The sequence below is a fragment of the Schistocerca nitens genome, chromosome 5 (genome assembly GCF_023898315.1).
Source record: "Schistocerca nitens isolate TAMUIC-IGC-003100 chromosome 5, iqSchNite1.1, whole genome shotgun sequence".
Classification (NCBI taxonomy): Eukaryota; Metazoa; Arthropoda; class Insecta; order Orthoptera; family Acrididae; genus Schistocerca; species Schistocerca nitens.
The window spans coordinates 204,770,194-204,786,740 of NC_064618.1; the positions used below are offsets into that span (position 1 = coordinate 204,770,194).

Below are 16,547 nucleotides of genomic sequence, written 5' to 3' on the forward strand. Positions count from 1 at the left end.
TTCACCGTGTCGAGGAAGGAACATACAAAACTGTGTTGGACTTCCTAGGTCATGAGATGTTCCATGCAGAAAGCAAAAGTGTTCACTCTACATCTCTGAAGTAGCATGCCCTTACAAAATTGTTTGGAAGTGTGTGGTAGACCACTTGGGTAAAGATTACAACGAGACAGTTAATAGATCACTATAATCAGCTCCAACAGTCAAAATATTTCCACCATAGCCTTAAACAAAGGTAAATTTTCCGACCAAGAAATGTTAGTAGAATGTCGCTTTAACGAGAAAAATATTACCCGTGAATAACACATACAAATCCAGGATGCAGTGTTTCCCCACAATCATCTCGAAATCATAAATAAGACTTACGTTTTTTGCACATCTTGCTGACAAGTAGACTCATCCATCTTCCCAATATTATTAGCGAAGACACATTTATTGCCATTACGATATTGTGAGTGTGACAGTGTTCATAAATTTGGCAAGCCTGTTGAAAAAAGTTAATAGCACCAACTCTTGAGTCATCAGAAAGTGATTTCCCAATTGTTGCTAATGGTGTCCTTAATCAGATGCAGAAAACTTATTTCACAACGTACTACAAAATTATGGTTCTACATAATTACCTTATAGATTCATACCTTCCTTCCAATGACTTATTTGTCGTTTAGACAGCTACACACGACTTCTTAAACGCGGCGTTTAGGAGTTCATTCAGTCAAAATGAGCTACTGTATTAACATTTGTGATACAAGAAAGACATATTTGTAATTTTAAAATTAGCTACTGTATTAATATTTGTGATACAAGAAAGACATATTTGTAATTTTAAAATTAGCATTCTGTTTTAAATTGAATATACTCAGGAATCAGCATCTTGCTTATCTTCTATTTAATATTATATGTACAGATGATCAATGTTTATATCAGATTTTCAAGCATAATTTTGTCATACATAAAATCATGTAAGTGGAATAACTTGCAGTGAGCCACATCCACATTGCAGCACACGTAACATAGCAGTTTAAGAAAGGTATTACTAATAAGCAAAAATCTGCTTGTATAGAAAGAAAGCAGAGTATTTCACGCGCACAAAAACTACCGTTCCTCAAGATACTGCCTGTCCAACAAACTTTATACTTCCGCTGTACAACGTTCAAAATACTTCGAAAATCAAACAGCTATGAAAGAATGCAAACGTGTGATAGCAGAGGCGTAAATGTATTTATAACGGATACAGAATATGAACACACAAAAAGGTTTCCAAAGATCATGTTACCTAAGTACTGATGCATATCTCTGTGAGCCAAGATACAAAACATGTGAATGTAGGTCTCCAAATAATTCAAATGTGGTTTGATAATACGATTAAAAATATGAGCTGCAGTATTTTCGAAAAGATTCAAAGAATAATGAAATCAGAGTAGCTAGGCATCTTAACTGAGTCACCGTAAAAAAAAAAAAATAATAAAAATAAAAATAAAAAAAAATAAAATAAAATAAATGAAAAAAAACGGCTGAGTGCGACTGGGACGCAGGATCAGAGTGTTCTGCACAAACTTATTTATGTATATACACGTTTCATCGATCTCGGAGACCGCCCCCAGTAGTTGAATGGTCAGCATGACGGATTGTCGATTCTCTGGGCCCGGGTTCGATTCTCGGCTGGGTCGGGGAATTTTCTCCGCCGAGGGACTGGGTGACGTGCTGTCATCATCATTCTATCATCCTCGTCGACTGCAGGTCGCCGAAGTGGCGTCAAATTGAAGACCGGCACCCGGCGAACGGTCTGCCCGACGGGTGGCCGTAGCCATACGATTAAATTACAAAATCCATCTCGGGAATCTAGCAGCTCGACGATTTTTGTCTGTTATGGGCATTGACACTGGCAAGATATCAGTCACAGGAATTCGCAGACTTTCGAGAATGACAAATGGTAGAAAAATATGCTTCTCGTGTGACATAACTACAAATTAACTTTTTTCTGGTTTTTCCTTTACTTGTACTGTGAAATCTTGTTTCTTGACAAATTTCAGGTATTACCATGTATTAATGAAAGAGTTTGGTATTACGAAAATTTTAGTGACAAGGCGAAACTGGTTTCATATGGCCACAACTATTGGTTCCTTGATTGCTCTGGGAGAAGGCTCGTCAAATTAGAACATATGAAGTATTTGTTCTCATTACATAACTGAATAAAAGATTTGCTACTTTTGACACTTGTTCGCTGCAGGAGTGCTTGAACTAGTAAAGAATCACTTAATGCACTAATTAACAAAAAAAATGGCTCTGAGCACTATGGGACTCATCTATGGTCATAAGTCCCCTAGAAATAACTACTTAAACCTAAGTAACCTAAGGACAACACACAACACCCAGCCATCGCAAGGCAGAGAAAATCCCTGACCCCGTCGGGAATCGAACCCGGGAACCCGGGCGTGGGAAGCGAGAACGCTACCGCACGACCACGAGATGCGGGCACTAATTAACAAACGAGGTACAGTGTCCAACATTAATATCACGGGAAGTTCATCTGAAATTTTACCGACTCGTTGGTCCTGTACCATGAAGTTCATTGCTGTAGCGAACTGGGGCTGAAGTTTTGGATACTGGACACTGTACTGAACTCAGTGAGAGAGCGCCGCTGTTGTTGAGAGGGAGGCGTCGTCTTCTGAAGCGCCTCCCACACGTCGTTGTGGATTGCTCTGAGCCCTCGCTAATGCTTGTGGTGCCGATTCACGTTGCCAAATTTGGTGTGACAAGGCGATCTCTGGACGAAGCCACAAAAATATGTTACATAAATGACCATATCTTATGGCTGCATTGTCTTAGAAACTTAACTCTGGGACACTATCAAGGAACCATAGGCGAAGTAAGTCGCCTAAATTTCAGCTTGATATGTCTATCATTTTGTAAGAAAAAGGTGACTTATCCTGTGGACGAGTAACCTCCTAACAGATAAAATGTAATAACCTCCCAAAAGTAAAAAAAAATTACATAACATTCACTTAGTGTAACCTCCCAGTACAAAATTCCGTAACCTACCAACAATAAAATGTGACTAAGCTCTCAATAAAATTGCGTCTCACTTATAACCTTCCAGTAATTGACTGTGAATTTAAATTGGTAAATTTTGGACGTCAGCAGTGCTGCGTCATGGCCCTGAAATAAATTGAAAATTCTTACCTAAATAAGGTCGCCGGATAACGCGTATGTATCTGCTCCTATAGGAAATTTTTCTGGCACAGCCCAGTGCAATGCTGGGCGATAGATCTGTCATGTGTAAAAAGAAACAACTGATTTTTCTTTACAATAATCAGGATGACCATGGATTGGAGAAATTAGTAAAATCTTTGCATTGAAATGAATGGTTGTCAAAAGCTAATTCTTTATAAGAAAGATTATTATCAAGAGATTTTTTTAGAAAACATTTACATGGGACTTGATACAGCAATAGTACATGAGCGCGAGGCTGCTTTTACCTTATACTACATCGCTCAGGCACCGCCATCGCTCCCCACGACCGGCCCAGCCAACTCGATACACACGACTGCTAGCTACTACTTACTCCTACTGCAACACAGTTCCTACTGCATACAACACTGCTCTTTGGTCTGAGATTCTCTTATAGCTTACATATCGCAGGCAGCGCGTAAGCAATCCATCGAAATTACATCTCCTTGAGTGTGCTAGCAATAAATTCCTTAGTCATGGACATGTTACGGACGGACAGAGAGACATTCGGATAACAAATGACAGTTCTTTTTTGTTAAATAATTAGAAATTAAAAATTTCGGATTTTTTCATTTACTTGCATTTTAAAGCCTTTCTCTGTACCAAATGCCATGATTCTAGACCAATCTACATGTTCTGATGAGTGAGTTTGCGAGTATCAAAATGTGACATAAATGGCCGTACCTTTTGATTGCTTCCATTCAGTTGCTTAGCTTTCTTATAGCGCGAAGGTACCACAAACTTATTTATAAGACATAATTTGAAACTTCACATGTCTTCCCATTCCTGAGAAGAAGGCGTCTTAACAGACAGACAACAAATGACTTAAAAATTTTTTCTGTTTGATATAATTACAAAGTAACATGTTTCGGATTTCTTCCTTTAAATGTACTGTTGAACGTTGATACTCTCTACATTTCATGATTCTAGGTCAACGACATGCACCCTACAGTTTTTGATGAGTGAGTCTGCGAGTATCAAGGTGTGTAATATTAATGGCCGTATCTTTTGGTCGCATTGATGTATAAGTTTTAATTTTTGCACCACCCAGATACAGTGAGTGACATAAATTACAACTTCACGTCTACCTCTTCCTAAGAAAATCGGTTTTCAACAGTCGGACGGAGAGTCAGGCAGGCAAGCAGACAGACAGATGGATCTTATAGGGGTTCCGTTTTAACCGATAAATATACGGTACCCTAATTACGGAAGGTTTCTACTTTTTCTGTTGACAGTACACATGTAATGAGTGCTCTACGGTGGTGTGACTTCACTGTTAGATTGCGGTCAGTGCTTATCTTTTCTGTTGACAGTACACATGTAATGAGTGCTCTACGGTGGTGTGACTTCACTGTTAGATTGCGGTCAGTGCTTATCTTTTCTGTTGACAGTACACATGTAATGAGTGCTCTACGGTGGTGTGGCTTCACTGTTAGATTGCGGTCAGTGCTTACCTTGGTGTTGGCTGAGGGAACCAGCATGCCGAGTGTGAATATCCCGAGCAGCGCCCCGTTCGTCACGCCTCCCACGCTGTAGCCCAGCTGTGGACACAAAGAGAAACGGCGCGCTGTTGTCACAAGATTAGCTGTAATAGGCAGTTAGCGGAGTAATGGCGGCAGCGCACACACTGGTAGCCTGGCGCGGCCGACTGACGGGCGTGTGGGAGTCCGCTGCTGGCACTCTGAAGGCTCCGAGCTGCGCCGTGGAGCGTGCTCGGACCAGCCGGTGGAGCTCTGCCAGCGCAAGACAGAGCCAGTCTCGAGTCTGTGCTCTGGACGCGTGTTTTAACTAGCAAAAAATTTCTATTGCTGTTGCTACAGAGGCCTGTCATCAAGCATCTTTACAACTAACAACCCCATCTGGCAAGTAGCTAACAGGAATTTACGGCCTTCGAATAAGGATAGATAGACTGTAGAAGAAGTTGGTAATGATGTATGTTCTTATTGCTGGGTATTCCAGAGTTTCTTGCTCTGTTATCTTGAAAGTATGTATGTTGAATGTCTTTATCGCAGAGTTACTCAAAAATGGTTCAAATGGCTCTAAGCACTATGGGACTTAACATCTGAGGTCATCAGTCCCCCAGATGTAGAACTACTTAAAATTAACTAACCTAAGAACACCACACGCATCCATGCCCGAGGAAGGATTCGAACCTGCGACCGTAGCAGCAGCGCGGTTCCGGACTGAAGCGCCAAGAACCGCTCGGCCACAGCGGCCGGCTCGCAAAGTAGCAATTCCGCTTCTAACGACAGGCAAAAGAAATTACACTGTAAGATAAAAATAGACAAAAAATAAAAACGACGCACCACGCATCAGTTACGCAAATAGTTCACTAATTGATATCTGTACACGAGACACAAAATAATAAATTTTGGCGGCCGATGGACGAATATGTGACGCTGTATAATAATTTCACCACGCACGTGGCGAGAATAGTAAACAGGGGACATTTCTCTTGCTCTTTGAGAGTTGCTTTCCATTAGAACGTTGTAAACGGGATACTAGCAGTGAAAAGATAGCACGGGTGGCTGACTAGTGGGATAAGGATATCATGCAGAACAAAGCGCCCACCTGTGCGACCGAGCGGATCTAGGCGCTTCAGTCTGGAACCGAGCGACCGCTCGGGCGCAGGTTCGAATCCTGCCTCGGGCATGGATGTGTGTGATGTCCTTAGGTTAGTTAGGTTTAAGTAGTTCTAAGTTCTAGGGGACTGATGACCTCAGATATTAAGTCCCACAGTGCTCAGAGCCATTTGAACCATTAGAACAAAGCGGGAATTATATAAATATGTTAGAAGTAGTCACAATCAAGCTACTGTAGCACATTACAAACAGTATTGTATGGTGCTTGAAAATGTTATTAGGAAGGCAAAGAGTATGTGATATGCAAATAGGTCGACGATATAAAGTCAGTTCGTAGTAAAAATATTTCTGTTACTGATAAATCAGATATATGTACAGTATTTAACAATAATTTTCGGGGCGTTACTGATTAATTAAATAAAAATTTAATTTCTACAGGGAATCATATAACTTTCTTGGCATATCCCTTTCTGAGACTGATGTCCGAAATACTCTCCTGAGAAAATTGAGTTAATAATTAAATCACTGAAGAGTAAGGACTCTCATGGTTATGATGGAGTGCCAAGCAAAATATTAAAGTACTGGGCTGCACATGTTAGCCCTGTATTTAGCCATATTTGTATTTTTTTCCTGTAGCAATGATCAGTTACCCGAACGATTGAAGTACTCAGTAGTAAAGCCGCTTTATAAAAATGGAGAAAAGGATAACGTAGACAATTTTAGACCTATTTCTATACCATCAGTGTTTTTTTAAAGTATTGAAAAGGCTGTGTATGTAAGGATAATTGATCATTTTATATCACACGATTTGCTATCAAATGTACAGTTCGTCTTTAGAAGTCGTTTAACAACTGAAAATACGATATTCTCTTTTTTCTTTGACTTACTAGATTGTTACACAAAAGGCTTCGAACGCTAGACACATTTTTTGATTTAACTAAGGCATTGAATTTTGTTGATCACAAAATATTGCTCCAGATGTTGAACCGTTACGGAATATGGGAAGTAGCTCACAATTGGTTCACCTCTTACTTTAGCAACAGACAGCAAAACGTCATTATTCACAGTGTTGAGAATGGCTGTGATGTGGGGTCTGAGTGGGGTATGGTCAGGTGGGGGGTGCCCCAGGGATCAGTGTTGGGGCCACTCCTGTTCCTTATTTACATAAATGATAAGCCCTCTAGTATTATGAGTAACTCTAAAATATTTCTGTTTGCTAATGACACTAGCTTGGTAGTAAAGGATGTTGTGTGCAACATTGGCTCGGTTTCAAATAGTGCAGTTCACGACCTAAGTTCATGGCTTGTAAAAAATAAACTAACGCTAAATCACAGTAAGACTCAGTTGTTACTGTTCCTAACACACAATCCAACAAAACCTGACGTTTCAGTTTCACAGAGTGGGCATAAGAGTAGTGAAACTCAACAGTTCAAATTTCTAGGTCATCAGATAGATAGTAAGGTGTTGTCGAAAGCTCATGTTCAGGATGCTGTTCAATGACTTAATGCTGCCATTTTTACTATTCGAACGGTATCTGAAGTGCGTGATCGTTCAACACGAAAATTAGTCTACTTTGCATATTTTCATTCGCTCATATCGTATGGCATTATATTCTGGGGTCACTATTGCTATTCTAAAAGGAAATTTTTGACTCAGAAATGGGCGGTCTGGGCAATAAGTGATGTAAGTTCACGAAACGCTAGTCGGCCCCTATTCACGAGTCTGGGTATTTTGACATTGGCCTCTCAATACATATATTCCTTACTGTCATTTCTTGTTAACAATAATAGCTTATTCCCAAAAATAAGCAGCTTTCACTCAATTAATACTCGGCAGAAATCAAACCTGCATTTGGATCGGACTTCCTTAAGTCTTGTGCAGAAAGGCGTGCAGTATACGGCTGCATCCATTTTCAATAAGCTACCACTGGAATTCAAATATCTTAGCAGTAATCCACGCGCTTTCAAATCTAAACTGCAGAGTTTCCTCATGGGTCACTCCTTCTATTCTGTCGAAGAGTTCCTTGAAAATTTAAGCTGATTCTTGTTCTATTGTTGATTGCGTTTACTTAAACTTATCTATTATTACTTTTATGTTGTAATTTCGTGTACTGACACGTTCCATGACCTCGGAGATTTACTCCCCAATTTGGTCCTACGGAACTTTGACGTGTAAATAAAAAAAATGACATAAAGTCTTTGCAAACATCGTGCAGTTGGACAGTTACTATGCCTCGCAGAGAGGCGCATGGAGAACATACGCAGATGTCAGCATTCGAGAGCGGACGTGTCGATGATCTCAAGGAAGTTGGTTGGAGTAATCGGCCAATCCCTCGACATTTGAATAGGAGGCATGCCACTATTCGAAGACATTTGCAGGAACCTTGGTCAAACACAGCATCAAGGAGGTAGGAAGCGGTTGATCTAGATAGATGATAGTACGTGAAGACCGAGAGGCAGTCAGTTCCGGAATCCTCACTATCATCGACTCGACGTGCGGCCGGTGCTTCAGTAACCACAAAGAGCATTAATCGGGGGCTCACTGGAAGAGGGCTGAGCTCAGGGTGCCCTTTGCACTGACTGCTATTGATCTCTATACACTGACAGGCCCGTCTGCAGTGATGTCGGGTACATTCGGCCTGGAATCTCATTGACTGGAGTGATGAGAGACACTTCAAATTGAGTTCCGATGAGCAGGGAGGACATTTCGGGAGACTCGCTGGAGAGGGATGGGATACAAACCTGTCACCTATCATATGGCCTGATAAACGGCAGTGATGATTTGGGATGCCTTTTCATTTGATAGAAGGACCCCTCTGGTTATCATCCGCGGTACGCTCACAGCACAGCGGTACGTCGACAATATTCTGTGCCCCTTTTTGTTGCCTTTCATGGTATGCCGTCTTGGGATTACATTTCAGAGAAACAGTGCCAACCACACACAGCGAGAATTTGTACCGCTTATCTTCATGCTGAAGCATAATGGGCAGGGCCCTCCAACCATCTCAGGATTGGACAGAATTTGGCACGGTATCTCTCAGGGGAACGTCCAATACCTTTATCAACCACTGCCCACCCGAATAAGGACCAGAAGTAGACCAACACATTATTGGCTTGCTCAACTTGTGAAGCAGTTTCTCTTGAATAAATCATCCATCATCAACATAACTTCGTGGCGTAAGTAACTTTCACATGCGATGTGTCACTGCCGAGTGACGTAGGTCAACGAAACTTCGACCATACATGGAACGAGCTGCTACAGTGATCCACAGTAGTAACTGAAACAAGCATTTATTTTTATTTGTTCGTTAAGAGTGTATGATTACTACGGACGGAAATGTGTACTCTAAAACGAGCTTCCATGTAGGCCACAAGGTTGGTAAGGTCTTGTAGTAGGACGTTCCATTCTCCAACAGCTGCTGGCTGGTCTTTGCTGCATGTGGATATCCTGCAGTATGACTCCCCATCGCATCCCACACGCGTTGATAGTTGTTAAGTCAGGGGAAGCTCTGCTACTGGGCCATATATATTATAAGAGAAACAGAAGTTTGAAGCTAAGGAGTTTGCCTCAGGAAGCATTTGGCTGGACGGACGATGTGTACAATATTCCAATAGAGACATAATAAAACAGATTTCTCATTCATCAGATATTTTAAGACAGGCTTACTTCCGTAGAAAAAAGATGAGTGGCATTTACTTGGCTTTATCAGTTGAAACACTCCTTAAATTTTATTACACCATGGTTCTGTGCCCTTCTTCAAAAACATATAACTAAAATTACCCTTCGAATATTTTTTTTTTTGTATTATGGCACCTTATTGCTCCGTAAAGAGACAGTTGTAAGAAAAGTTTCCTTAATTCATGTTTGTCGACTTTGCTGCCAGGTGTTTGTAATGCATAGCTAAGAAACGGGGAAAAAAGCATTTAATCAAATATTTTGGATAGGTTATAAATGGAACGGATAATGTCTGGATACACTATGTTGAAAGAAGGAAATTCCCATAACATAAATTAAGCTTGTATATCCTGTTAAATTCACTGAGTTACTCTATATCCCATAGCCTAATGAACAACTGATTGCCACAATGAAAAACTGCAGAATATTTTAGAATTTGTATAAAGATTGACACATATTCATCACTTTAGCTTTATCGATTACAGTAATGACTAATATCAATGTGAGATCTAACATTAAACTAAACATTACATTTAGAACAGAAACTGTACATTTACTCCTATTGAAGATACACCATATCCATCTTTCGTCCGTGCAGGCTCTTCACTGAGTTTCAGTAATTCTGAGTTTAGCATTGCTCTAAATTTAAACTGTAGAATCACAGCTTACTTCTTACAATGAAAAAATACATTATGTACTATCTCCTGGCCGTTCGGAGACTTCAATTGATGCAAGCAGTCCTGTTGCTACATTCTTGCTGAAGCTGAATTTCAAATATGTATTCTGATGTAACTGAAATAGTGGGTGGCTTTTACTGCTCCAGCGTTTCTGACATATACAACGAAAGGAACTGACTATTTCTTAACATGAAAAATCTGTCTATTTTAATACGATATTCTGATGTTCTGACGTTTTTATAAGAGAGAATAAATCTCCAAACGAAAATATCATTATTGAATGCTCATATAATTTATACTATTTTTGTACTATAATGTGCTACTGACAAAATGGAAGGCACCCCCGTCACAATGTTAATTGGCCAAATTAAACCTCTAGGTCCGAGCCCACACTGAATGTGCGCTTACACCACCGTTCACAGATAATTTAATATTCTTAGGGATATCAGTGACGTAAATGTAGAAATAATTTAAATGTATACTTTATCAGAACTGAAACAGACACAACGACTGAAAATTACGGAAAATCTGACATTAGTATCAATTCATCATATGACATTTTTCGAACAAGTATATTTACAAACTACTGATTTAACACAAAAAGAATAGAAAAGTGTTAAAAAATTATTTACTTGAGCTGATAAACTTTGCAAAAAAGGAGATTTTTAAAATTAATGATTTGGGCACTTTTTGTATGGACTGAAATTCTTCTACGTTTTGAATGATTGTGGCATCGTACTTAATCAGGAAAGAAAACGCTTTGCGTTCCCTAACGCAAACTTCAATTCGCAAAAGTGATTATAAAGCTGGGTTCCGTAGTTTTAATTTTTTTCCCCGTCGTTTATCACTGGTATGTCTATTACACTCGCCTGAAAAATGTCAGCGATCAATGTCTCACACAGAGGCGAAAAATGTCGAGGACTAGTGTGAAGAATAAAATTGTACATTAGCTTTCATGTAAAAAGTACCGACTGTATTGAAAAAAGTACACTATTCAAAAAGCATACACTATCAGAATAAATTTGTTAGACAAATGAAATGACAGATTCTCATAGACTTTTCTGGTACCATACAGATATGTTTTATGTATACAGGCTGACGCAGTGAGTGAAAATTTGTACGAAGACCGGGAATCGAAGGTAGATCTCCAGCTTACTAGGCAGGGGCGCTGGCCTCCAAGCCACGTTGTCGAAATGGTTCACACAACTGCAGGGACTACACTTGCAGGCTCCCTTCTTCTATCCATATTTTTACTGCCTCCCCTGTCTACTCTAAATTCCCCCTTACATACGAATAGAATTGCCGAAGCTCGCCATGTTCTGGAATAGCACCTCAGCATTACACGAAAATGACAGATCAGGCCTGAAACCCCCTTGTAGGTACTTATATAAATTTTTTATTGCCACTTCAGTCTATTTACATCAAATTTGTTAGAGGATTAAACGAACAGAAGCTCAAAGACAATTCAGACTAAAGATCCAGTTGATGACATAAACCTTTCAGATTTTTTCTGCTGAAAGGTATTTGGTATCAGAATTGTCGTTTTAACTTAGTAATGAATTAATTTTCTCATTTCTCGTATTGTCCGAATGTTTCTTTAAGTACCCTACAACAAACGTCCGGAGTTCTTCAGACCTTTTGGGTATACGTTGTTGCCTCTGAGATGGATACTTACCTCCAAAATTGTTCCCAGCCGCTCGACAATGAAGACCATTCCCACGGTGACGATGCCCACAGCCAGTACGATACCTTGCATTATAAAATTCACCAGGAGATCCGTCTTCTTTTTGGGCATCAGTGGCAGCAGGAAGTCCTCGTAGATAGTAGCAGAAAGAGCGTTGAGAGTGCCAGACATGGAACTGAAATCAAGCGCTCATTGCTAAGATCTGTAAGACGAATAATTAGTAGTACAGAATAAATATACTCGAACACCAAGCAAATTTTCATATGTGGACACTGATATTAAACTAGTTAGTTCAGAATGATTTCGTGATAAACTTTCAGGAACAGTGAAACAAAGCTAAATATGTCCGTTTGAGGTAGAGATCCTAATCCGAAAACCAGCTATCTGAAATTTTTGAGCGAAAAACTTTCTGATGTCTGACAGTGGAGTAAAAGTATCGGTGCTGTTGTTACTACGAGGGTCACTCAAAAAAAAAAAGCACTTTATTTTTGTAGAAATACAGTTTTTATTTTGCATGTGTGAAAGTTTTACAGTGTGTAGATACATCCTTCCCCCTTGTTTTCAAACTTAGTTCAACCTGTTCCCGTGAGTGGCGCCGTCATAGCATGTCTTCAAGATGGCTGCTACACTTGACGTTAGTCAGAAGCAACGTGATGTCATAGAATTCCTGTGCTGTGAAAACGAGGCAGTGGGAAACATCCGCAAGAGGTTGAAAAAGGTTTATGGAGATGCTGCTGTCGATCGCAGTACAGTTAGTTGGTGGGCAAGCAGGTTACGTGATGAATGCGGGCACGGCAATATTGACGATTGTCCTAGCAGAAGCAGGCGTCGTACTGCACACACTCCAGACAGTGTGCAGAGAGTTAACGAATTGTTGATTGCTGACAGACGCATCACAGTGAACGAATTGTCACGCTACTTGGGGATAGGGGAAGGAAGTGTTTGCAAAATGGTGAAAGTGTCGGCAAAAGCAGGCACTGCCACATGTCAGTCAAAAAGCCATGGAAGCGATCACAAAACTTGGATGGACAACACTGAAACACCAGCCTTACAGTCTTGACCTGGCTCCATATGACCATTATCTCTTTGGGAAACTGAAACGCTCTCTTCGTGGAGCAAGGTTTGAAGTTGATGACTCCCTTGTGCACCCTGCCAAACAGTGGCTCCAACAGGTTGGTCCACAATTTTACCGTGCGGGTGTACAGGCGCTGGTTCCAAGATGGCGTAAGGCAGTTGAGAGGGATGGAAATTACGTGGAGAAATAAAAATATTGTTTCTAAAGGATGTATCTACACACTGTAAAACTTACAAACATGTAGAATAAAAGTTGAATTTTTAAAAAAATAGTGTACATTTCTTTTGGAGTGACCCTCCAATGATTATTTGGTAGGCAAATTTCAGAGGCGGTAATATGGACCAAAATTAGGAAAAGTCTAGTGAACATGAGCACTTGTTCGTCACAATGGTTTATTACAGTTAAATTTTCCTTGGAGACGTGTACATCTCCATAGATACAGGAGTGATGACTGTAGTAACATGTGTACAGTAATAAAATCGACAAACGCTACTGAACTGAGTTATTCCTCACACTAGATGTTTCGGAAGATACATTCCATTTTCTGCTACAGTTAAATGAAGTGTTTACACTTCTTATGAACACACATCAAAGATGTGTAATCACGACAGTATCTTGGAACCAGTAGGTACGACAGTTTGTGACACTTGTTTCCGGTTGAATCTGAAACGCAGTCTCGCAACTGATAAGAGGGCACAAGTGATTAAAATTGTTTACTCCTCTTGATTAATCCATGTCAAGTTAGAGTGTCAAATTAAACTAGCAACAGTTCCAGTTCCCTACTTCGGTTAAAGATAGTCCAGAATAAAATTATGCATCTAGATGGTCACATCCTGAAACAGTTCTATTGCGCATCATTTGTGAAAGAGATATTCTTGTCATGCTGTTGTACTGTTGTTTGTTGAAGTTATTTTGTCCCATTGTCGGTTTGGCTCTTAGCATGAACGGCAAGGTCTCAGTTTTACTGAAATCTAGGCTATAACGACGCTGTCAGTGCTGCATGCTGGTATGCATCGAACATAAGCAACACTGAGGTCGATCGTATGTGTTCTGTAGGACTTTTCCGCTGCAGCGCCTGTACACACCTGAGGGCAGCGCCGAATATGCCGGCGACGAAGAGGCCCGGCAGTCCTGGGACGTGGCCGGCCACCCGCATCACGTAGAAGGGCAGCAGTTGGTCGGGGCGCGACACCTCCTGCACCGTCGCGGCAGCCGAAGATATTGTAAACATCACATCAAAGACATTTGAGCTCCTTATATTAATGAATTCTTTCAGCAACAAAATGCAATAAACTGCGACACTGGATGTACTCGATCAGCAATATTACATCATCGTACAGGATACGAGATACGACGTCATAAATATCAAACAGAGTGAAAATGAAACTACAGGGCGAAATTCACTAGAGGTACAGGTGGAATATGTGTACAAATAGGTGAGAAATATGTTAACTATAAGTGAAATATACTTTAAATGTGCATAAGCAACCAAAATCAAGAGTAAAAAGCTCATCCAGAACCCCTGCAACGATTTCATCGAATTCCGACCACATATCAGTGGCGATCTGGAAAGAATTACTGTGGGAGAATGAATTACCAGGCTAGTACTGGGGTAAGCCTGATAACGTTAGGAGAGAGGAGGAGATGGACAGATAGTGAGGGGGAAAGAGATTTAAAAAAAATGGCTCTAAGCACTATGGAACTTAACATCTGATGTCATCAGTCCCCTATACTTAGAACTACGTCAGCCTAACTAACCTAAGGACATCACAATCATCCATACCCGAGGCAGGATTCGAACCTGCGACCGCAGCAGCAGCGCGGTTCCGGACTGAAGCGCCTAGAACCGCTTGGTTACATCAGCCGCCGGGGAAGGAGATGATACACAGGTGGGGGGAAGAGATACAGAGAGAGAGAGAGAGAGAGAGAGGAGTGCGAAATGGACAGAAAGAGGGGAGAGGAGGAGATGGACAAGGAAAAGAGGGTGAGATAGACATAAGATATAGGAGCTGATGAAGAGGGAGTGCGAGGAGGAAATTACCAGAGAAAGGAAAGGAGAGTTGGACAGAGAGAGAGGAGAGGTGGAGGTAGACAGGTAAAAGAACGAGGAGACAGAGAGGAGGACATGGACACAATGAGTGACTGGAGGAGAAGAACAGAGATAAGGGGAGGAGGAGATGGAATTAAAGGTGGGAGAGGAAACGAAGTTTGAAGGAAGAAACATATGGATGCAGGTCAGAGGAGCAGATGTACAGAAAGAGGGGCAGGAGTAGACAGACGGAGAGAGGGGCAGGAGGAAATGGACAGAGACGGAATGACGGAGGGAGAGACAGAGGGCAAAGGAGAAGATGGCAATAAATGCATACAATGACGAGTACTCAGTAGATCTATAACGTAAGATGGCAATAAATACATACAATGACGGGTACTCAGTCTATAACGTAACAGTACTATCTGCTACTTAATGAACACTTTTTAATTGTTACTTCTGTCATGATGCCGTAAACCAATCTGAACAGAAGAGCATTAGACTTGTAATCCATTACCGAAAGAAGCAGAGGATACATTTCGTTATGCAAGAAATTAATGCTCAAATATTTCGTATTTGCAAATTGGTGAGATAATGCACTGACGCACGAAGTCAACAATACTCAACTAAAATATTTGAGCCAGAAAATTTCTAAATACGGGGGAGCACTTACGTGGGTTTTGACAGGATCACAGTCGCGGTAGGTGGCGTAGAGCAGAAATCCAGAAAAGACGCTGATGACCTTCATGAGGATTATGCCAAAAGTGAAGCCAGCCAGAGCCCTGCGAAATGAAGCTTATGTCAGTAATTAATTAATTTCTATAGGAACAGGTTAAAGACTGTTCAACATTTTTGATTGGTTCCCGAATGTAGACGTGTCCTCTGCTAACTATGACTGGTCGTATTTCAGATACACTTTATGTATGCAGCACGTAGCAAATATTGCAGGTATTATTTGCACTGTTATCCGTTCTCTTAGACCTAAATGAACTGTTTGCTACTGCTAGTAACATTGCCCGTTCTGTTCTATAACGACACAAGAAAATCGAGAATCGTGGAAGGAATCAAACATATCGTCTCGATTGCAATGTTCCCTGCACTTCTGTGTGATAAATTCTAGTAAGCAGCTGTTTACTACTTCACTAACCAGAGAAACCAACCGGTTAGAAACAAACTACCGAATGGAACCCGTTGGCACCGTGGTTAATGTTCCTGAATCCCACAGTTCGTCTAGGGTAACCATCCTGAATATGACTCCGGTGATTTCTCGAATCAAAATAAGAGTGGTTCGTATCACCTCTCCGAATCTCCATACTGTCCTCAACCTACCGAACGGCTACCCCGACTCCAAAGTCTTTAAAATAAGAAGCCCAGAAATTATATCCCATACCTTGGCTGATTTTCTAGTTCTTGTGCTCTCGTTCTCTTGCGGGAATAGTAGACAGAACGCATCTCGCACAAAATTAAAGTACCGAACAAGGAGAACAAATGAAAGTCACGTTACAGGGAAGGTGAATTAAATCAATTTCGGAGTTGGCTATAGAATCTACAACTGAACTGACAGAAAATTTATAGTTAGAAAGTGCCTTCATAAATTTTA

The 16,547-nt window shown here is 40.7% G+C and overlaps 1 protein-coding gene across 1 annotated transcript in view; it reads right to left on the minus strand.

Moving 5' to 3' along the window:
• The window catches only part of LOC126260858 (sodium-coupled monocarboxylate transporter 1-like), a 95,567-nt gene that overhangs the window by 24,166 nt on the left and 54,854 nt on the right, over window positions 1-16,547 (minus strand). The window contains exons 8-11 of the mRNA XM_049958271.1: window positions 15,621-15,729; window positions 14,004-14,113; window positions 11,835-12,018; window positions 4,680-4,766 (exon numbers count right to left, since the gene is read on the minus strand). Coding sequence (XP_049814228.1) covers window positions 4,680-4,766; window positions 11,835-12,018; window positions 14,004-14,113; window positions 15,621-15,729 — 490 coding nt within the window. The remainder of the gene's footprint in view (window positions 1-4,679; window positions 4,767-11,834; window positions 12,019-14,003; window positions 14,114-15,620; window positions 15,730-16,547) is intronic.